We start from the raw sequence: 22,866 nt of genomic DNA on the forward strand, positions 1-22,866 counted from the left end.
ACCCGGTGTGAACACATCACCTTAAGACAAAACTTTATTCGCATTAGCCAATGGCCATAGCAACAGTAAAACATTACAGCATATGCAGAAAACTGGATATAAGAGCACAATTTAAAGTCCTGAATCAGCCGTCAGTTAGTGGCCCTTATTCTGATTGCCCCTGCTATGAACCTAGCAACCTTTGCTGTTATCTGATAGAAGAAAGGGCATTGTGGCAGTGGTTGAGCGCCCTGGCATGCTTAGTACGAGTGCGGTGATGATCTCGTTCCTCAGGTCTTTGTAGAGAGTACAGGACAGGAGGACGTGTGCCGCTGTTTTCGATGCTACCGTCTCCACAGGGGCAAAGAAGTTTCTCAGGCGGGATCTTTTGGAATCGACCCTCGAGTACCACAGGTGTAAAAGCACGTCTGTATTTTGGGATAATAGGTTTGTGCAGATATGGGGCCAGAGAGGTGGAAAATGAACATACCAAGGGCAGAATTTCCTTATAGTGGCCAGGTTGTTCCGATGCTCAACATCTTTTAGACGTTGACCAGTTAAGACTGTTTGCTTTAGTAGGGCCCATCGTGAGTAGGTGTTGTGGGGATGGGCCGCAAGAGTGAAGTTTTTGATAGACGGTTTTAAGCCAGGCACTTTTATGGGAGTCTTGAAGTACTAGGGATAGTAAACCGGGGGGATTTGAGTTTAGGTGGAACCAGAAGTTAAGAGTTATTTGCCAAGTCCATACAGTGGTACCTTGGGTTACATACGCTTCAGGTTACATACGCGTCAGGTTACATACGCTTCAGGTTACAGACTCCACTAACCCAGAAATAGTACCTCGGGTTAAGAACTTTGCTTCAGGATGAGAACAGAAATTGTGCTCCGGCGGTGCGGCGGCAGCAGGAGGCCCCATTAGCTAAAGTGGTGCTTCAGGTTAAGAACAGTTTCAGGTTAAGAACGGACTTCCAGATCAAATTAAGTACTTAACCCAAGGTACCACTGTAGCTCTACTGAAGGGAGACTTGCCTCCAGTCTCAAAGCACGTCGCCTTAAGCTCACAATTTGTTCTGTTCTGCACCCTCTTAGTCACTGGACTGCTGGACGTCTTTCTTCCGTCTCTGCACTTTACGGGACATCAGAAGCTGCCAGAGACACCCGCTCGCGTTTCGTCGAGGGCGGGCCGAGGGTTACGAAACCCCCACCCACGCCGAATCGCATCCCTTCCCGAGTCTGTAGAGCTGCTTGGTGTCTAATAATATGCAATCCATCTGGCATTCTGGGAAGCGGAAGATGTGTCAGACGAATCCATTCCCCCTCGCCATATTAAAAATAATCCCCCATATTAAAAATAGCTCCTGGAGCATTCCTGGAAGATATGTAAGTGTTGTTACCAGAAACTGCAAGGACACACTTTGCTTTGCAGTAGGAATCATTTGTTAAGATTTCTTAAAAGGCCAGCAGACAGATACCTCTCTAAGGTTAGCGATTGTGTCATGGCTGTTCCGGAGCATGAAAGACGCAGAGCGTCAATAAACTCTGGGACTCGCTGCTGTGCATAGCTGTCAACGTTTTCCCTTTTTTTAAGGGAAATTCCCTTATTCCGAATAGGATTCCTCGCAAGCAAAGGGAAAAGTTGACAGCTATGCTCCTGCGGGAGGCAGCGATTTCCACCAAACTTTAAAAGAGAATTGGATAAATGTGTGGAGAACAGGACCATTGATGGCTTCTAGCTATGATGTGGCTGTGCTCTGCCACCAGAGCCGGGAGACAAAAACGCTCCTGAATACCCCTTGCTGGAAAATACAGGGGGGGGGGAGAGGGCTTTTTTGTAAGAATTCTCTGCTGCGGTCTAAACCACTGAGCCGCTTGGGCTTGCCGACCGGAGGGTCGGCGGTTCGAATCCCCGCGACGGAGTGATCTCCCGTTGCTCTGTCCCAGCTCTTGCCAACCTAGCAGTTCGAAAGCACGCCAGTGCAAGTAGATAAAGAGGTACCGCTCTGGCGGGAAGGTAAACGGCATTTCCATGTGCTCTGGTTTCCGTCATGGTGTCCCATTGCTCCAGAAGCGGTTTAGTCTTGCTGGCCACATGACCCGGAAAGCTGTCTGCAGACAAATGCCGGCTCCCTCGGCCTGAAAGCGAGATGAGCAGCACAACCCCATAGTCGCCTTTGACTGGACTTAACCATCAAGGGGTCTTTTACCTTTTTATCTTTTGGGCATCTGATTGGCCACTCTGAGAACCATAGGTGCCAACTCTAAGGGGCCTAGGTCCCTCCGCCCCCCCATAAAATATTTGCGGTGGGGGGTCAATGTTGAGAACAGTCTGTTGCAGAGGAGACTGATCACAGTGTGGCTTGGCTTCAGTGGCTGATGGGGAATTCCCAGACATGTCTTCTTCTGGAGGGTAGGGTCCTATATTCTCATTTGGGAGGAATTTTGCATTTTAAAGCAAATGTCCTGGATTTTGAGTTTTTAAGAAGAAGAAGAGTTTGGATTTGATATCCCGCTTTATCACTACCCGAAGGAGTCTCAAAGCGGCTAACATTCTTCTTTCCCTTCCTCCCCCACAACAAACACTCTGTGAGGTGAGTGGGGCTGAGAGACTTCAGAGAAGTGCGACTGGCCCAAGGTCACCCAGCAGCTGCATGTGGAGGAGCGGGGAAGCGAACCCGGTTCACCAAATTACAAGTCCTCTGCTCTTAACCACTACACCACACTGGCTTTAAATTTTGCATGCGCCACCACACCACACCCCAAAACTTCTGGTCAAGTTGGTGAGGACTTGACGCTGGACCAGAAAGACCGTTTAGTCTTCTCACCTTCTTAACGTGGAGGTTCGATTTAGGTGTTGCAGAAAGACCTCCTGTCTGCCACGAATCTGTTTTAAACCCACAGATGCCCATGACCTTCCCATATCTTGCAGCAAGTTTCCATTTAATGTTTGCATAATAATAATAATAATAATAATAATAATAATAATAATAATAATAATAATAATTTATTATTTATACCCTGCCCATCTGGCTGGGTTTACCCAGTCACTCTGGTTGGCTCCCAACAGAATATTAAAAACACAGTAAAAGATCAAACATTAGAAACTTCCCTAAACTGCCTTCAGATGTCTTCTAAAATTCAGATAGTTGTTTATTTCCTTGGCATCTAATGGGAAGGCGATCCACAGGGCGGGTGCCACCACCGAGAAGGCCCTCTGCCTGGTTCCCTGTAGCTTCATTTCTCGCAGGGAGGGAACCACCAGAAGGCCCTCAGAACTGGACCTCGGTGTCTTTGGTCAGCTCGAATCTAGAGGCAGGCTTGGAGAGGCCCTTGGCTGAAACCTTGGAAACCCACTGCCAGCGTGGTCCAGCCTTTGGCAACCTGGTGCCCTCCAGCTGTTTGGCACTACCATTGCCCTGCCAAGTGCCAGGGCTGAATATACTAAGAAACTCATGGAGCTGCAGCTTCTGGGCCCATAATCCTGGAGTGGCCGCAGAAGCAACTTGACCTCACATTGCTTTAAAAAATTGGAGCTGGTAGACCCAATTTGAGTCGCGCAACTCGAATGGGTTATTTCTGTTGTTGTGAAGATTTCAACAATCTCAAAGTCTGAGAGCCAGCAGCAAAGTTGTTCTAGAGGGGGTTGCGATCTGTTCTGGAACAACTTCATTGAAGACGATATTGATGGCACCCAACTTTGCGAACAGGGCCCCCATGACAATTGAAGCTTCACGGTCCCCAAAATTTAGGTCCACCACGGCCAGATGCAATTGACAATGCTGGCTGGACACGATAGGAGTTATAGTCAAGACATCTGGAGTTTGGCCAGGCTGCCAAAATCTGGTGTTGACAGTACCAAGCTAGGCGTACTCAATGTTTCACCTTAGCCAAAGTCATCTTCCTGCATTCCTTATAGAGGGTGTGTGGTTTGTGAAGGAATAGATTCATTTCGCAAAAGGAGGACAGAAGGAGATTCTCATTTACAAAAAGTCACGCTGCAATAAATTAGTATTTAAAGTACCAGAGAATCCTTTCTCTTTGCTAGCATTTTTTATTTTTTTTGAGGATGGGGGGTGGGGGAGAGATAATATTCTATAAATAGTTTATTGCCCTTATAGGGTATACGTTTCATGGGAATAGTGAGTAATGAATATCCTTCTATCTTCTCTCAGCTTATTGGAACACGTTCCTGGTGCAAAGCCCAGAGGCGAAGATCTCTGAAAGTCCGGACAGAGAAATTAAGAACTTGTAAAAGAATTGGGGGTGGGTGGGGGTGGAGTCTATTGATATTAATATATATGGGGGAAAGTTGCATTATTGAGTAAAGTATCGTCGCGGAAGCGGGAAAGACAATCTACAACCAGCTTTGTGACAATGCCAGCAAATTAACCCATGGGAATGAGGACGACCAATATGGCTGCTTGACTTCAACGCCCTAGATCCTGCCGATGCAACCAGCCTTTCCAAATGCTGCAAGAGTGAATGGATGGCTCTTTCGCCTGCTATCTGCAAAGGGTAGTGGGGGGAGAACCAAGAAAGATGCTTTAACCTTTTCGGGGAAGGGGAGACGGAGGGGCTGCCACTTCCTATAGAGCACGTTGGAAACCATCATAACAGAGCTTTGATTCTGCTGTTTCACCGACTATTCTGGGATTTTTGTTTGTTGTTGTTTAGTCGTTTAGTCGTGTTCGACTCTTCGTGACCCCATGTACCAGAGAACGCCAGGCACCTCTGTCCTCCACTGCCTCCCGCAGTTTGGTCAAACGCATGCTGGTAACCTCGAAAACACTATCCAACCATCTCGTCCTCTGTCGCCCCCTTCTCCTTGTGCCCTCCATCTTTCCCAACATCAGGGTCTTCTCCAGGGAGTCTTCTCTTCTCATGAGGTGGCCAAAGTACTGGAGCCTCAGCTTCACAATCTGTCCTTCCAGTACTCAGGGCTGATTTCCTTCAGAATGGAGAGGTTAGATCTTCTTGCAGTCCATGGGACTCTCAAGAGTCTCCTCCTTTGCTATTCTGGGATAGCAAAGGGCAAATAGGAAGAGGGTTTCCATTGCAGAAACGGAATATTTTTCATTTGCCTCCCCAGCCGCTCTGTCGGAGTCTCTGTGTCGCTCGAGGTTTTGGGTGCAACCGAGAATTGATGAAACGCCAAACTCGCAAGTTTTGTCATCCGATGCCGGACTTTGAAATCTGAATTCAGGAACTGGAACAGGTTTTCCAAAATTCAAATGATCTCCCCTGGATACTTTGAGAAACTGCGCTTTAAAAAGCCCCCTTTCCTTCTGCCTCTCATTTTAATTTTGAATGTAAACCTTTTTGTCAAGTGCTTTTCCTTTCGTTTGGGTGTCTGGCTCAGAGGTTGCCCAAAATTAACCCCACCTTGGCATTCTGCAAACTCATCCCCATTCCTCCGCTACCTTACCCTATGAAAAGCGTTCTTCAGAAAAGCAGTTTGCACAACCCACCAAGGAAGATAATAACACAACAAAATTCAAAACAGTAGCAATTGCACATTTATTCCAAAGTCAATTGAAATGATTTAGTTTATTATTTTTATTTATTAAATGTGTATACCGCCCTTCATCCAGAAGCCTCAGGGCGGGTCACAGCATAAAAACACAAGATAAAAATAGCAAATACATAGCAAAACAAAACGATAACCCCCTTCCCGCTGCCTCCAGCCCCCCAAAACCAGCAAAAATGGATGAACTTTACATATATATATATATATATATATGCAGGTTTTGGTGTCCTCGGGTGTCTTCCCGTGTAAAAGTTGGGGTGTCTAGGCGACGTTTCGACGAGGTCTCACTCGTCATCTTCAGGCTGGTGCTTTCGGCTTCTTGTTACTGGAACAGAGCAGGATCTCAGTGTTTGAGTTCCTATAAATACTGTTGAGGGGGTGTGGTGTATAGCCTCCAATGTTCTGGGCAGAGAGGAAGTTCCCAGGCTAGTGTGCCTTTTCTTCTTTTGTTCCTTAATTACTTGAGGGATATCTTGAGTGATTTCTTGAGTGATATCCTGAGTACCACTTAGGTGGGTCATTAGGTGTGGATTAGTTGCTAAAGTCTTTGTGTCTTGACCTCTTGAACTTTGTGAAGAGTTTTTCTGAGAAGATGGCTGTACTGCACTTAGTTGTGCTCTGGCTTGGCTTCGTGTATAGGGGCGAGCTGTGGTTTTGTGGCCTGTGTCAGCCAGATCTGTGTAGGGATTGCAGGGGGGTGCAGCATCCGGAGGTGCCACCATGGTTTGGCTACTGGATGGTGTCTGTAATTTATCTGTGGAGAGGGTCTGGGTTTGGGTCTGGTGTGGTTGATTGGTGATGGCGTTCTGTGTGCCTCTGGATCTGGTGTCAGTTTTTGTGGGGAGGGCTAATTTCCAGATGTCTGGCAAGCGGGATGTGTCGTCACGCTTGTTCATGTTGTGAGGGTGTTTCTCTATCTCGATGGCTTCCATGATTATTCTCTTGTGGTGATGTTCCATGTTAAAGAGCAATTTGGAATCTGCAAAATTAATTTCGTGTCCTGTTTCTTTCATGTGTTGGAAAAGAGAGGAAGTTTTTTCTTCTTTTTTGACGGCATTCTTGTGTTCTGCGATACGTGCATTTATTCGTCTGTTTGTTTGTCCAATGTACGTGGCTGGGCAGACTTTGCAGGGTATTTCATAGACCCCTTGGTTTTCCAACTGGATTTTATCCTTGGGGTTTCTGAGGATATTGGCTATTTTTTGGTTGGTGCAAAAGGCTGTTTTGATATTGTGTTTATGGAGGATTTTGCTAATTTTATCTGTAGTGCCCTTGATATAAGGAAGGAGGGCCATGCCATTGTTTTCTTCTGTGTCTTGGTTTTTGGGGGGTGTTTCTTTTTGGATTAGCTTCGTAACCCTGTTTTGCTGGTATTACGAAGCTAATCCAAAAAGAAACACCCCCCAAAAACCAAGACACAGAAGAAAACAATGGCATGGCCCTCCTTCCTTATATCAAGGGCACTACAGATAAAATTAGCAAAATCCTCCATAAACACAATATCAAAACAGCCTTTTGCACCAACCAAAAAATAGCCAATATCCTCAGAAACCCCAAGGATAAAATCCAGTTGGAAAACCAAGGGGTCTATGAAATACCCTGCAAAGTCTGCCCAGCCACGTACATTGGACAAACAAACAGACGAATAAATGCACGTATCGCAGAACACAAGAATGCCGTCAAAAAAGAAGAAAAAACTTCCTCTCTTTTCCAACACATGAAAGAAACAGGACACGAAATTAATTTTGCAGATTCCAAATTGCTCTTTAACATGGAACATCACCACAAGAGAATAATCATGGAAGCCATCGAGATAGAGAAACACCCTCACAACATGAACAAGCATGACGACACATCCCGCTTGCCAGACATCTGGAAATTAGCCCTCCCCACAAAAACTGACACCAGATCCAGAGGCACACAGAACGCCATCACCAATCAACCACACCAGACCCAAACCCAGACCCTCTCCACAGATAAATTACAGACACCATCCAGTAGCCAAACCATGGTGGCACCTCCGGATGCTGCACCCCCCTGCAATCCCTACACAGATCTGGCTGACACAGGCCACAAAACCACAGCTCGCCCCTATACACGAAGCCAAGCCAGAGCACAACTAAGTGCAGTACAGCCATCTTCTCAGAAAAACTCTTCACAAAGTTCAAGAGGTCAAGACACAAAGACTTTAGCAACTAATCCACACCTAATGACCCACCTAAGTGGTACTCAGGATATCACTCAAGAAATCACTCAAGATATCCCTCAAGTAATTAAGGAACAAAAGAAGAAAAGGCACACTAGCCTGGGAACTTCCTCTCTGCCCAGAACATTGGAGGCTATACACCACACCCCCTCAACAGTATTTATAGGAACTCAAACACTGAGATCCTGCTCTGTTCCAGTAACAAGAAGCCGAAAGCACCAGCCTGAAGATGACGAGTGAGACCTCGTCGAAACGTCGCCTAGACACCCCAACTTTTACACGGGAAGACACCCGAGGACACCAAAACCTGCATTCCTGTACCCGTGAAAATCTACGAAAGCAAATATATATATATATATATATATATATATATATATATATATACAGTGGTACCTCAGGTTAAGAACTTAATTCGTTCTGGAGGTCCGTTCTTAACCAGAAACTGTTCTTAACTGTTCTTAACCTGAGGTACCACTTTAGCTAATGGGGCCTCCCGCTGCCACTGTGTGATTTCTGTTCTCATCCTGAGGTAAAGTTCTTAACCCGAGATACTATTTCTGGGTTAGCGGAGTCTGTAACCTGAAGTGTCTGTAACCTGAGGTACCACTGTATACTTCTCAGATTTCACTCATTTTTCAATCAGTCCGACATTTCAAAACCTGACTTCCTTCCCCCTCTTTCTGCGGTCCCTTCAATTTATTTTTAATATTTTCCGCATATCCAAATGAGCAAAATGGATGACCTTGACCCACTGATACCTGTTTTTCAAAGTCTGATGGTGGCTGTTTACTCCTCCAGAAGCCCCACTCCTTTGCCTCTTAGCGCCCTCTCCGTAATCCCAGAGGTGGAGCTGGGTGAGGGCTGGGAAGGTGGTCTGCCCCAGGTGCCATCGCTGAGGGGGGTAACATCGCCGCGGGCCCCTGGGGCGTGCGCTGACATCGCTAGCTCTGCCTCTGCCCATCCCTATGGGCACCATGCAGCTCGGTCCGTTCCTGCCCATATGGGCACCCCACTGGCCGGTTTGCCCCATCCCTGGGTGCCCTGCCCCCAGTGCCTGAGAGGCTTCCTCCGCCACTACGTAATCCCACTGAGTGATATCACCCACTTTGGGAACCAACGAGCTAGACGGGTTTTAAAATAAACCCTCTAACGTTTTACCATAGAACCGTAGAATTTCAGAGTTGGAAGGGAATTCAAGGATCCTCTAGCCCAGCGGTTCTCAACCTGTGGGCATAGCTGTCAACTTTCAGATTTGAAAATACGGGATCAGCAGTCTCGAAAATAAGGGATCAGTAGCCACACCTGTCCCGGGGACAGTCTACGGGATATCTAACAATCCGGGATAGCAGTGGGAAGCAGCGGGAAACGGCACTGGAATAAGGGAATTTCCTGCAAAAAAAGGGAAGGTTGACAGCTATGCCTGTGGGTCCCCAGATGTTGTTGGACTACAACTCCCATCAACCCGCCCATCGACCAGAGCATGCCAGGCACTCCTGTCTTCCACTGCCTCCCGCAGTTTGGTCAAACTCATGCTGGTAGCTTCCAGAACACTGTCCCGCCATCTCGTCCTCTGTCGTCCCCTTCTCCTTGTGCCCTCCATCTTTCCCAACATCAGGGTCTTTTCCAGGGAGTCTTCTCTTCTCATGAGATGGCCAAAGGATTGGAGCCTCAGCTTCAGGATCTGTCCTTCCTGTGAGCACTCAGGGCTGATTTCCTTCAGAGTGGATAGGTTTGATCTTCTTGCAGTCCATGGGACTCTCAAGAGTCTCCTGAAGCACCAGAATTCAAAAGCATCCATTCTTTGGCGATCAGCCTTCTTGATGGTCCAGCTCTCACTTCCATACATCACTACTGGGAAAACCAGAGCTTTCACTATACGGACCTTTGTTGGCAAGGTGATGTCTCTGCTTTTTAAGATGCTGTCTAGGTTTGTCATTGCTTTTCTCCCAAGAAGCAGGCGTCTTTTAATTTCATGACTGCTAGAAAACCCTTTCAGCTGTTTAAAACCAGACTTCCCCCCATCGCTCGCCTGTGCCTGGAATGATGGCGGTTTTGGCGCCACGGGTCTCGCGCAGACTGTCTACACTGTGCACTACAGTAGTGGTTTAGTACATGGTTATATCACATTTATAATGTATCTCACACCGTTCTCCGCTGCACTCAACTCAACCGAAAGATGCCTCTTCCCAAGAACCAAATGTGGTCCATTTGTCACAAGAGGAGAGCGTGCAAAGGGACTTGCACTCACTCCTGTCCGTTTTTTGGGGAAAAGGTTCACAATCTGATAAATGTATTTATGCTTGTTTTGATTGGGGGTGTTTGGGGAGAAATCTATTTATTTGGAGATGCGTGTCTCTGTCTCATAGACTGGAATAAACTGGTTTCTGAAGCCAAGCATCCTCCTCCTGCTATTTTATATATATAATGTCTTCCTTTTTTTAATAATAATCTTTATTAATTTAAATTACACACTTATACAAAGAATTTACAAACTCATACTACAAAAAGAAAATTAAAGAAAAAAAATTAAGAAAAAAGGAAAGAAGAAAATAGAGAAAAAAAGAAAGAAGAAAAAGCAAATTTACGTACATTTTTTTAAAAAAAATCTTCCTAATTAATACTTAATTAAACACTTAAATAAAAAAGACTTCTAGCAAAACAAGTCTTCCAATCATTCTCATTATACTCTTTATACTGTGGCTGTATATTAAAGAATATAAAACTGTGCGGGAGGGGGAATAAAAATAATGTCTTCCTTGACCTGTAATCATATTGTTCTACACCACCCTGATCTCTGGGATTTCAGGTGCTTATGCAGGTTTAGTTTCCTTGAAATGAAGAAGCAGAATAATATTTATGTGCATCAGCCACTAGCCGCCATGATAAAATAAAATGTACCGAAGATAGAGGTAAAAACTTAACTATAGAAAATACATTTTGGGGGTTTACAGCAATAATAGATCTTATTCTAATTGCCCCGTTGAAAACCTTGCCGTTTTTGCTGTCACCTGCTCATCTTGATTTGATAGTAAAATCCATGTTAAATTGCTGTTTTAGGGGTTGTTTTTTTAAAGTCTGGAAAGGATTATTCCCTTTTGCATTGCTTTATATTGGAAAGTGCGCCCTGGTTTTGGAACGCTTTGGTTTTGGAACAGAGTTTGGTTTTGGAACTTAATCCGTTCCAATTTAATTTGAGAAGCAAGGTACCACTGTATAAACCAGGGGTCAGCAACCTTTTTCAGCAGGGGGCCGGTCCACTGTCCCTCAGACCTTGTGGGGGGCCGGACTATATTTTGAAGAAAAAGAATATAAACAAATTCCTATGCCCCACAAATAACCCAGAGATGCATTTTAAACAAAAGCACACATCCTGCTCGTGTAAAAAACATGCTGATTCCTGGACCTACCCCTAGTATAAACAGCCTGAGCATAAGACAGAGAGGCTCACAGCATCAGCACCAAAACAGGTCACGCTTCTCCATTAGTCGCAGCTTTGGGACCACCACAGAGCAACCAGGACTCTGTGTCTCCAGCTCCCATCCTTCAACTCAGCTATCACACAACTCTCTCGCTCTTGTTCTGCTACCCAGCAGATAGGTGAGGGGGCTGGAGGAAAAACCCACCCATTAGCCCACCCTCTATTAGCTGTATCTCTCCCAACCTGGCTCATCTTTTTGGGATGCTCATGAGGACACTCAGGGGGCCAGGTGAGGTCATTGACTTCTCATTTGTCAGACCAGTTCAGCAAAAGAAACCTCTCTTAGATTCCAGGACCCCAAGAATTGGGGAGGGATGCAGGGCATCATCCTGACTCCCAAATCCACAACATCCAGTTGCCATCATGCCTGTCAAGTATCTCAGGGTAAGGTAAAGGTAAAGGATTCCTGGACAGTTAAGTCCAGTCAAAGGTGACTGTGGGGTTGCGGCGCTCATCTCGCTTTCAGGCCGAGGGAGCCGGCGTTGGTTCACAGACAGCTTTCCTGGTCGTGTGGCCAGCAGGACTAAACAGCTTCTGGAGCATGGAGGACCGTGACAGAAGGCGGAGCGCATGGAAACACCGTTTACCTTCCCGCCACAGTGGTACCTATTTATCTACTTGCACTGGCGTGCTTTCGAACTGCTAGGTTGGCAGGAGCTGGGACAGAGCAACGGGAAGTTTTTAATATGTGACATTTTAGTATATCTTTCATCTTTGTTGGAAGCCGCCCAGAGTGGCTGGGGAAACCCAGCCAGATGGGCGGGGTACAAATAATAAATTATTATTATTATTATTATTGCGGGGATTTGAACCGCTGACCTTCCAATCGACAAGCCCAAGAGGCTGAGTGATTTAGACCACAGCGCCACCTACGTCCCATCCTTTTTTATACCCATTTATGACTTCAGGGATAGGGACACGGGTGGTGCTGTGGGTTAAACCACAGAGCCTAGGGCTTGCCAATCAGAAGGTCGGCGGTTCGAATTCCTGCGACGGGGTGAGCTCCTGTTGCTCGGTCCCTGCTCCTGCCAACCTAGCAGTTCAAAAGCACACAGTGCAAGTAGATAAATAGGTACCACTCCAGCGGGAAGGTAAACGGTGTTTCCGTGCGCTGCTCTGGTTCGTCAGAAGTGACTTAGTCATGCTGGCTACATGACCCGGAAACTGTAAGCCGGCTCCCTCAGCCAATAAAGTGAGAAGAGCACCGCAACCCCAGAGTTGGCCACGACTGGACCTAATGGTCAGGGGTCCCTTTACCTTTATGACTTCAGGGATAGAAATCGATAGAGCTGCCCATCAATGGAGGAGAAATCCAATATTATAATGCAGCTCGGATCGACAGTCGGTGCAGAAACAAAATGGAGTGGGTGCTGGGGAAAACCCCAAACAAGAGAGAATTGGCAAAACAGCCAGGTGAGCACTAAGCTTGCCCGGTGGGCACGGATTACAGACTGCAGTCTGGCTTTTGGCAGGCTGGGATGTGGGATAGCGCCACTTGCAATATCGTCTGGAGGGATGTGGGGGAGATGCGTCGGGAAGATGTAGAAACCTCCGCCTTTTGCAGACATTGCTTCTCATGCAACGGTAATAATAATAATTATTATTATTATTTAAATATAACCCGCCCATCTGGCTGGGTTTCCCCAGCCACTCTGGCCGGCTTCCAATCGAGTGTTAAAATCTTGATAAAAAAGCAAGCATCAAAAACTTCCCTAAACAGGGCTGCAGCACAGATATTGTAAAGGGGGTGGCGATCCATTCAAGATGATATTGATGGCACTCAATGTTGCTGGTTGCGAAGGGGCCCCCATGGCAGTTGAAGCTTCAGGGCCCGAAAAATTTAGGTCCGCCACGGCCAGATGCAATTGATCGTGCTGGCTGGGAATGATTGGAGTAATAGTCAAAGCAGCTGGAAGTTCGCCAAATAATGTCTGTGGTAATATGGTTTGATAATTTGGTATGTTGAAATTATTTAATATTTTTAAAAAATAAATAAATAAATGTGGTATAAACACCGACAGGTGGGAAACACTGGCCTGCGAGCGCTCCAGTTGGAGAACAGCCTTTACCCAAGGTGTCGTGGGCTTTGAAGACACTCAAACTCAGGACGCAAGGGAGAAACGTGCCAAGAGGAAGGCACGCTTGGCAAACCCTCACCGTGATAAACTCCTGTCTGGAAACCTATGTCCCCACTGTGGAAGGACGTGTGGATCCAGAATTGGCCTCCACAGTCACTTACGGATTCGCTGTTAAAACTGTGTTTATGGAAGACAATCTTACTGGGCTATGAGGGAACGCCGAAGAAGAAGAAGAGGAACCTGAGGCCTGTGTCCCCCTTTTTAACAGCAGAATGGGGGTTATATGATACTGTTATAAGAATTCTAAGGTCCCAAATATAAAATAAATGTTCATAAATGTACAAGGCAAACACATACATAACTTTATAAACCATGTGTCCGAAATAGTACAGGAAAGCAATCCTGAAGCCATTTTGACTGAAATATACTCGGAGTCGAGAGTGGATTTCATGCTCTTTATTCAACTCATAGTGGTGAGGAGGAATAGAAGTTCCCCTAGAATGTCTGCTTTATATACATTATTTACACAATGGGCCCCACGTGATTGGCTAATTCCGGGATTCTCCTGAAGGCCAATCAGGTTGCGGATTCACTTCCACCTGGAGCTGGACTGGGTGGCTCCTGTGGACCAATCAGACGGCTGCCTTCTGGATTCTATTGTTCTAGGACCAGTCAGATTGCTGCATTCTGAATCCTATTGTTCTAGGACCAATCAGACTGCTGCATTTTGGATCCTATTCAACTCAGTCCATAACATTGACTCTCCCAAATTGACCTCGAATATTTCTCTGCAAGTAGGAAGGAAATGGGAATGCCTCTCCATTGTCATTTGCTTACCCGTCTTAAGGGTGTATTTGTGTGTGAACAGGGTGAGCTTATGACCTGGTTTCAGGAATTAAAGTATTTGCCATCACAAAAGAATGGCAAGGCTTCCCTGGTAAAGCAATCAGTGAACATTGTCAGGTATCCTGGCAGACAGGATTTCTGCTGTAGACCGCCTCCTTCTGTGATGTATGTATGATGTTTTGGGGGGAGGTCTTGGGCTCTGGGTGGGCAATTTCAAAAGTCTATATAAGGGCTTGCACACCATTGTTCTGGGTTCCCCTCCTGCGTGTGGTGAGTGGCGACCCTGTTGCAACAGTTTAATAAAGACTTACTACAGTGGTACCTCGACATCACCTTGCCAACAAAGCTCTGGTTTTCCCAGTAGTGTGGAAGTGAGAGCTGGACCATCAAGAAGGCTGATCGCCAAAGAATGGATGCTTTTGAATTCTGGTGCTGGAGGAGACTCTTGAGAGTCCCATGGACTGCAAGAAGATCAAACCTATCCATTCTGAAGGAAATCAGCCCTGAGTGCTCACTGGAAGGACAGATCCTGAAGCTGAGGCTCCAAGACTTTGGCCACCTCATGAGAAGAGAAGACTCCCTGGAGAAGACCCTGATGTTGGGAAAGATGGAGGGCACAAGGAGAAGGGGACGACAGAGGACGAGATGGTTAGACACTGTTCTCGAAGCTACCAGCATGAGTTTGACCAAACTGCGGGAGGCAGTGGAAGACAGGAGTGCCTGGCGTGCTCTGGTCCAGGGGGTCACGAAGAGTCAGACACGACTAAACGACTAAACAACAACAACCTTGGGTTAAGTACTTAATTCGTTCCGGAGGTCCGTTCTTAACCTGAAACTGTTCTTAACCTGAAGCACCACTTTAGCTAATGGGGCCTCCTGCTGCCACCGTGCGATTTCTGTTCTCAACCTGAAGGTACTTAACCCGAGGTACTATTTCTGGGTTAGCGGAGTCTGTAACCTGAAGCAAATGTAACCTGAGGTATCACTGTAGCCGCTTTGGTTCTCAATATTCTCTGGTTGGCCTCTGTCATTTCCCCTTCCAATAGGGAACCCACTTAAGGACTCTATACAGGCTCTTGGATACCCCATAAGGGAAAAGGAGAAGTATTTTTCTTATAACAATACTTTGCTCAGGAGGGGAGGTGGCCCTCAAGCCAGAAGAAAAGTCCCCGCTTAACTTTCCTGTTTCAAGATGGAACGAAAACATGTGGATCACAGCCGAAAGCAAATGTCATCCAGTTTGGATGACCACCAAATGTCCAAATCTTGCACCCACAATCCCCAGCAATATCTCTTTCCCTGAAGTGACATCTCCTTCCCTGTCTTTCCCATTTATGGCCAGGCTTCTCCTTATCTCCTCCCAGATCTTCATTTCTACATCTCCCCTCTCTCCAAATTCTTCCTGCCTCTAATTTCTGCTCGATTCCACCCCCCCACCCCCTGCTGCAGCAAAAAAATAAAAAATAAAAATGCACGTTGTCCTTGCTGGTGCCCCAGCAACTGTCCTGCCTAGACTTTGGTGCCAGATGTCTGTGATCTGCTTTCCATTTGTCCAAATGCCACTTAAGATGCATTTCAGTGGTAAAACTGGTCCTCTTTGGCTGACGTTCCTTTGGCAGCGGACTCCGAGGCAAGGCCAGCAAAGGACATGCCACCTACGTGGGCCCATTAATCATGGACCGAACTGCCTCCCATAAAAGGGTTTGGCTTAGCAACGCCACCCTTCGCAGGTTGACCTGTCAATTTGGATCAGGGCACACTTTGCAGGAGGAGTGGAAATGAGATACCGTTGAAATGACTCGCCTCTGACGAAACACTTGTTGAAGTTAGGGTAGCAGAAACGCAGCTAAGAAGATCAACTCAATAATAATAATAATAATAATAATAATAATAATAATAATAATAATAATTACTTATACTCCACCCATCTGGCCAGGCCTCCCTAGCCATTCTGGGCAGCTCCCAACAGAATATAAACAACACGATAAAGCATTAAAAACTTCCCTAAACAGATGTTTTCTAAAAGTCAGGTGGTTGTTTATTTCCTTGACATCTGATGGGAGGGCGTTCCACAGGGCGGGCGCCACCACTGAGAAGGCCCTCTGCCTGGTTCCCTACAACTTCACTTCTCGCAGGGAGGGAACTGCCAGAAGGCCCTCGGAGTTGGACCTCAGTGTCCAGGCTGAACGATGGGGATGGAGACGCTCCTTCAGGTATAGTGGGCTGAGGCTGTTTAGGGCTTTAAAGTTCCTGATGTTCTGCACTATAACAGAAAGACAAAGCTCGTGTTGCTCTGTCCCAGCTCCTGACAACCTAGCAGCTTGAAAGCACACCAGCGCAAGTAGATAAATAGGTACCGCTGTGGCGGGAAGGTAAACGGTGTTTCCATGCGCTCTGGTTTCCGTCACAGTGTCCCGTTGCGTCAGAAGCGGTTTAGTCCTGCTGGCCACGTGATCCGGAAAACTGTCTGTGGACAAACGCTGGCTCCCTCAGCCTGAAAGCGAGATGAGCACCGCAACCCCATAGTCGCCTTTGACTGGACTTAACCGTTCAGGGGTCATTTACCTTTTCACCTTCTTCTGGTTGGCCCAAAAAGGAACTATATAACAGCAGTTCAATGCTCCACCAAATAAATCGGCTCCAACCTTAAAAAGGCGTTTTGCTATTTTGCAGCAGAGCTCGTTTAATATCAAAGGTGCAATGTTATGTTATGTAATGTTGAAAGCCCACGATCAAAAGCCATGGCAGGAGGCACCGCGTGAAATGATAAATAATAATTTGTTTCTCTCCCCTTTCTAGGTTCCAATGCTTTATAGTTCGAAGCCGGCACAGGGCCAGCCACAGCCAGCTGCGCCCTCAGAGGTGCGAAGAACCGTCTTATCATGCAAAGTCCTCTTGGGAAGATCCAAGAGGAGGATCACGCGCTGGGTTTGCATATGCCTCTCAGGGCTTGTTCCCTGCCCCGGCAAGAATATAAAAGCGTAGAAGCAAACATATTGATCAGGGGAGAGGCAACATGACTGGTGAACATTACCACCCGGAGGGAGGGAGGCAACACAGGCTGGGCTGCTTTCGCTGCTCCACCCAATTTCCTCTGGAAGAAAATCAGTAACTCTCAGGTAAAAAGAGTCAGCATCTCTGCCCACTCCACCCCCGTCAATGTTTTCAACCTCTCTTTTACATCGGAACCAGTGAAGGCGGTGAAGGTCCTGTGTGAGTGCCTGGAGGCCGTTGGAGGATGGATGGCGGCTAAGAGATTGAGGTTGAATCCTGACAAGACCTCCTGTTACGTTTGCTTCAGGTTGCAGGTTTTCAGGTTGCATCCCGCGGTGACCCGGAAGTACTGGAAAGGGTTACTTCTGGGTTTCACCACTCACACATGCGCAGACACTCAAAATTATGTCACGTGCATGTGCAGAAGCAGTGAATCACGACCTGCGCATGCGCAGACGCGGGTTGCATTCTTTTCAGGCCTCTGGAACGGATCCTGTTTGCAACCAGAGGTACCACTGTATGGTTTGGGGGGGGGGACAGAAGGTAGGCGGGTGTGGGGGACTCCCTGGTCCTGAATGGGGCAACTGTGCCCCCGAAGGACCAGGTGTGCAGCCTGGAAGTCATTTTGAACTCACAGCTGTCCATGGAGGCACAGGTCAAATCTGTGTCCAGGGCAGCTGTTTATCAGCTCCATCTGGTACATAGACTGAGACCCCACCTACCTGCAGACTGTCTCACCAGAGTGGTGCATGCTCTGGTTATCTCTCGCTTGGACTACTGCAATGCGCTCCACGTGGGGCTACCTTTGAAGGTGACCTGGAAACTACAACTAATCCAGAATGCGGCAGCTAGACTGGTGACTGGGAGCAGCTGCCAGGACCACATAACACCAGTCCTGAAAGACCTACATTGGCTCCCAGTACATTTCCAAGCATTCACCAATGCAGGGTGCAGGCTAGGATCCAGTTCCTGATCAGGAATGGCACTGCAGTTTGAATTCCACCGTCGGGGCCCCAGTGAAGCCTCCTCCGTCCCGCAATGCCACCGCACCAAGGGAGGTGAGCGGACGTATCGTCTTGGCTATGATCCGCCTCTGCAGTTTGAATCCTGCTTGTTGGTTTCCCTTTGGGGTATCTGGTCAGCCACTGTGTGTTAATAATAAATAATAATAAATAATTTTTTATTTATACCCCGCCCTTCCCGGTTCAGAAAACCCGGCTCAGGACGGCTAACAACAAATTTAAAACTCTTAATTGGTGCAACAAAAAACAGCATGAAATACAGCATGAAACGTGAATAACAATAAATTCAGAATTCAAAAATCAGTTTAGGGGAATAAACCATCCAATAAACATTAGATGATCACCAGGGCTAGCTTGCCAAATTAGTTCTATTTGGGCCAGCGAGGAGACCAGGGGAGATTTAGCTGTGGGATCCCAGAGTGGGTAATCTTCATAAAAAGGGGAGGGAAGGGAGGGGAATAAAAAATCAGGCTAAGTTCAAATTGAAAGCCAGGTGGAATAGCTCTGTCTTACAGGCCCTGCAGAAGGAAGTTAAATCCTGAAGGGCCCTGGTCTCATGGGACAGAGCATTCTACCAGGTCGGAGCCATCACTGAGAAGGCCCTGGCCCTGGGGGAGGATAGTCTGACTTCCTTAGGGCCCGAGACCTCTAAACTATGATTATTCATGGACCTTAAGGTCCTCTGCGGGGCAGACCAGGAGAGGCAGTCCCGTAAATACGAGGGCCCTAAGCTAATGTGTTAATGCTGCTTTCAAATGAGGATTGCCTCCAACAGCCCTTCAAACAGAGGAGTGTCTTCCGTAAAGCAGAGCTATAACACCTGCCCCAGATATCTCCTCTGTATCTGCTTTGCTGCCAGGAGGAATTTGAAGCCAGATTTGCCAGCCAAACAACAGCCTTGCTTTGTGAAAGCCCTTGAACCTCTCCTTTGGAGTCGCTTCCAGTTCTGCAGTCATTATTCACCCTCCCTGCGATTTCCTTTTCTCCCTTCCCCTTTTTACTTTTTTCGCCCATGGTGAATTGTGTGATCAAAAGCACCAACCAGGAGTCTCTATTGATCTGCTTGCACCTGTGAGTCTGGGAACCTCTCTGATGGTTTTGCCAGTAAATGTCGAGGATGCGGGTGGCACCTTTGCAAAAGAAAAGAAGAACGCCAGGCAAGGTTTTCAATGCCCCCCCCAGCCCCTACAGGTACCAGGAACTGCCATTAGGCATAGAACGTTTGAAAAACACACAATTCAATCAGATTTAGTATCCCTACAAAAGCTGGCACAGAAGGCACAATCTCCAAATTTTGCCAGAACTAGACTTCAAAAGAGGTTTTGTTCTATGCATTTAAGTTACGGCATGTTTCTGGGTGTTTTGGCAATCGCCATCATCATCGGAGCCAAGTTCTAGGTATGAATGTTGGCTAATGTTGGTACTTAACCCCTGTAAAACTGGCTAAAATTTATAAACTAACATCGAATCTGTGTTGGAGATGTAAGGTATCAGAGGGATTCTTATATCATATATGGTTTGAATGTGATAAAATTAGGAAATTTTGGGGAAATATACATGAGGAACTGAAAAAAATGTTTCAAATAGCAATTGGTAAGAAGCCGGAAACATTCCTTTTAGGAATTATAACAAATGACATCCCAAAAGACATGAAGAGAATCTTTTTATATGCAACAGCTGCCACAAGGTTAGTGATTGCAAAAAATTGGAAAACAGAAGAAGTACCAACATTGAAAGATGGGCAAAATAAATTTTTTGAAACGATTGAATTAGCAAAAATGACGGCAACAGTTAGAATGCAATCCAATCAGAATCTTAAACAGGAATGGAAATTTGTGGAAGAATACATGACCAAAAGATGCTCCAACAAGAGTTTATTGATATGTTGTTGTTGTTGTTGTTTAGTCATTTTGTTAAGTTGTGGGTGAACATATCAGACGGCACAGCGATTCTTCAAACAGCTCTTCTTTATTCACAGGCCAGAACAGAACTGAAGGGCTCAGTCAGTCTGCTTATATAGAGCTCCAGTACAACGTTACCGTAGCAACTTTCTAAAACTATCCAATCACTGAATGTCACTTTCGATCCTTCATTTGCATAACTATCTACAGTATCCCCCTGCTGGCCCAGGGTGAGAACTTCAGTACATAACACATTTAGTCGTGTCTGCCTCTTTGTGACCCCCTGGACCAGAGCACGCCAGGCACTCCTGTCTTCCACTGCCTCCCGCAGTTTGGTCAAACTCATGCTGGTAGCTTCGAGAACACTGTCCAACCATCTCGTCCTCTGTCGTCCCCTTCTCCTTGTGCCCTCCATCTTTCCCAACATCAGGGTCTTTTCCAGGGAGTCTTCTCTTCTCATGAAGTGGCCAAAGTCTTGGAGCCTCAGCTTCAAGATCTGTCCTTCCAGTGAGCTATTGATATGTATAGATATGTATTGATATGTATAGACTGATTTCACAAAGTTAAGTTAAGCTAAGCTAAACTAAGCTAAGCAGATATATAAGATTGAATGTTTAATTATTAAGGTACAAAATTACAAGAAGAAGGAGGGGGAGGAGGAGGAGGAGGAGGAGGAGGAGAAGCAGCTCTGACTCTACAGTTGGAGGCAGCAATGCTTCTAGGTACCAGTTGCTGAGAGAGTTGCTCTTGTGTTTGAATCCTGCTTGCGGGTTTCCTACAGGCATTTGATTGGCCACTGTAAGAACAGGATGCTAGACTAGATGGGTCACGGGCCTGATCCACCAGGCTCGTCTCATGCTGTTGTTGTATATAATTTTATTAAGTTTTCTGTTTTACAATTTCAAATACTCATTTTACATCCTTAAGATATCAGTGACTTCCCTTCTTCTCTTTCCATGGTTCATTTTACATATCATAAATCCCTGAATATTTTACAGAAACTATACCTTTAAGTATTCCATTATTGCATCAAATCAAAACTTGATTACACTGTTGAATTTTTCCTAATGCTGCCAGCGTTTTCAGCCACATACAGTTATTTCCCATATATTTAATAAATGTTTTCCAATCTCCTTTAAACGTATCTTCTTCTTGGTCTCTTATTCGATATGCTAAGTCTGCGAGTTGTGAATATTCTGTCAACTTAAGTTGCCATTCTTCTTTAGTTAGGACCTCTCTCATTTTCCATTTGGGGGCTAACAAAACACAGTCCGTGGTAGTGGCATACATAAACAACCTTTTTTGACACCTGGGAACTTCAGACTGAATTACCCCCAACAAAAAAAGGACTCTGTTTTTTTGGTGGGGAAAGCACTTTTAAACATTTTTTTTCAATTCATTATGGATCATTTCCTAATACTCTTTTACCCTTTTACAAGTCCTCCACCTTTGAAGGAACGTTCCCTGCTGTTCTTAAGTTCCCAAACTTGCTTTTCTGAGCAACAGTGAGTCATCGCCAGCAGCTTTGACATCACAGGTCATGTTGCTAATCATTATGCAAACTTTTTCTTCATAAAATGGGCCACCTCATTGCGGGTTTTCCGCACGGTTTAATTGGCCAGGTTTTCAGGTGCCGAAAGGTGTCTGAACAGGTCTCTTTCTTCTCTCGTTGGCGATCACTCTTAGCCCAGTAAGATTGTCTTCCATAAACACGGTTTGTGGAGCCCATAAATGACTGTGGAGGCCAGTTCATTGTGTAAAGGTAAAGGTAAAGGGGCCCCTGACCATTAGGTCCAGTCGTTACCGACTCTGGGGTTGTGGCACTCATCTCGCTTTACTGGCCAAGGGAGCCGGCGTACAGCTTCCGGGTCATGTGGCCAGCATGACTAAGCCGCTTCTGGTGAACCAGAGCAGTGCACGGAAATGCTGTTTATCTTCCCGCCAGAGCGGTACCTATTTATCTACTTGCACTTTGACGTGCTTTCAAACTGCTAGGTTGGCAGGAGCAGGGACCGAGCAACAGAAGCTCACCCCGTCGCGGGGATTCGAACCGCCGACCTTCTGATCGGCAAGCCCAAGGCTCAGTGGTTTAACCCACAGCGCCACCCGTGTCCAGTTCATTGCATATCATTTCCCAAATCAGCAACTTCTCTTTCAAGTCTGAAATTCTTTTGTAATAAGACAGCTGCTTTGAGATCCTGTGTTGAATGTCCTGGGAGATTGAAGTGTTCTCCTGCTGGCTTCTCTCGATATGCTGACCATCTGCAGTGCAGTTCGGCAGAGCAAGGAAGGCGTCCATTATGCAACATTGCACCTGCAAATGAAAAAACAGAACGCAAGGCCTGGGGCATGGGGTGGATTGGAGAAGGTTGCCAAGTGGATTTTTCCTCCGCTTCCAGGGAAAACCGAGGCAGAAGCAGCTCCCTTTCTGCATCATCCCCTTTCACTGCAGGGTTTATTTATTTATTCCTTCATTACATTCATGGTATGGTTACCAGATTTTTTTCAATGAATGTGGGGGCACTTCCCCCCCCCTGAGTAGCAACAGGGAGTCAGTAGTGGGGATGGGGAGGCAAAAGACCCTGGGCCCGAGCACATGTGTGTCAGGGGTTCAGGAGCAGAGGCACAGGGGAAGGAGGAAGCGGAGAGCGAAGGGGAACAATCCGAGGGCAGCGTAGGTGAGGATGACAGTGGGGCAAGAGATTCCATGAGCCTGTCCAGTGATTCGGAAGATTCCCAGAAGGGGGCACCGATAGCCAGAGCAAGGGGGGTCCCGGGAGGGACGCACCAGAAGCAAGGGGCCAGCGGTGACTCCCAAAGCAGCAGCTGGAGATCGGG

The 22,866-nt window shown here is 46.5% G+C and overlaps 1 protein-coding gene and 1 long non-coding RNA gene across 2 annotated transcripts in view; one reads left to right on the forward strand and one right to left on the reverse strand.

The window, feature by feature from the left end:
- CHRDL2 (chordin like 2) overlaps positions 1 to 4,624 on the forward strand; it is a 45,317-nt gene extending 40,693 nt beyond the window's left edge. Inside the window, exon 11 of the mRNA XM_081909983.1 lies at positions 4,149 to 4,624. Within this exon, the coding sequence (XP_081766109.1) occupies positions 4,149 to 4,228 (80 nt within the window). The 3' untranslated portion in view covers positions 4,229 to 4,624. The remainder of the gene's footprint in view (positions 1 to 4,148) is intronic.
- The window catches only part of LOC309369367, an 84,061-nt gene that overhangs the window by 15,139 nt on the left and 46,056 nt on the right, over positions 1 to 22,866 (reverse strand). The gene's annotated exons all lie outside the window — the stretch shown is intronic.

This window comes from Podarcis melisellensis (assembly GCF_964234715.1).
Source record: "Podarcis melisellensis genome assembly, chromosome: 4".
Taxonomy (NCBI): Eukaryota; Metazoa; Chordata; class Lepidosauria; order Squamata; family Lacertidae; genus Podarcis; species Podarcis melisellensis.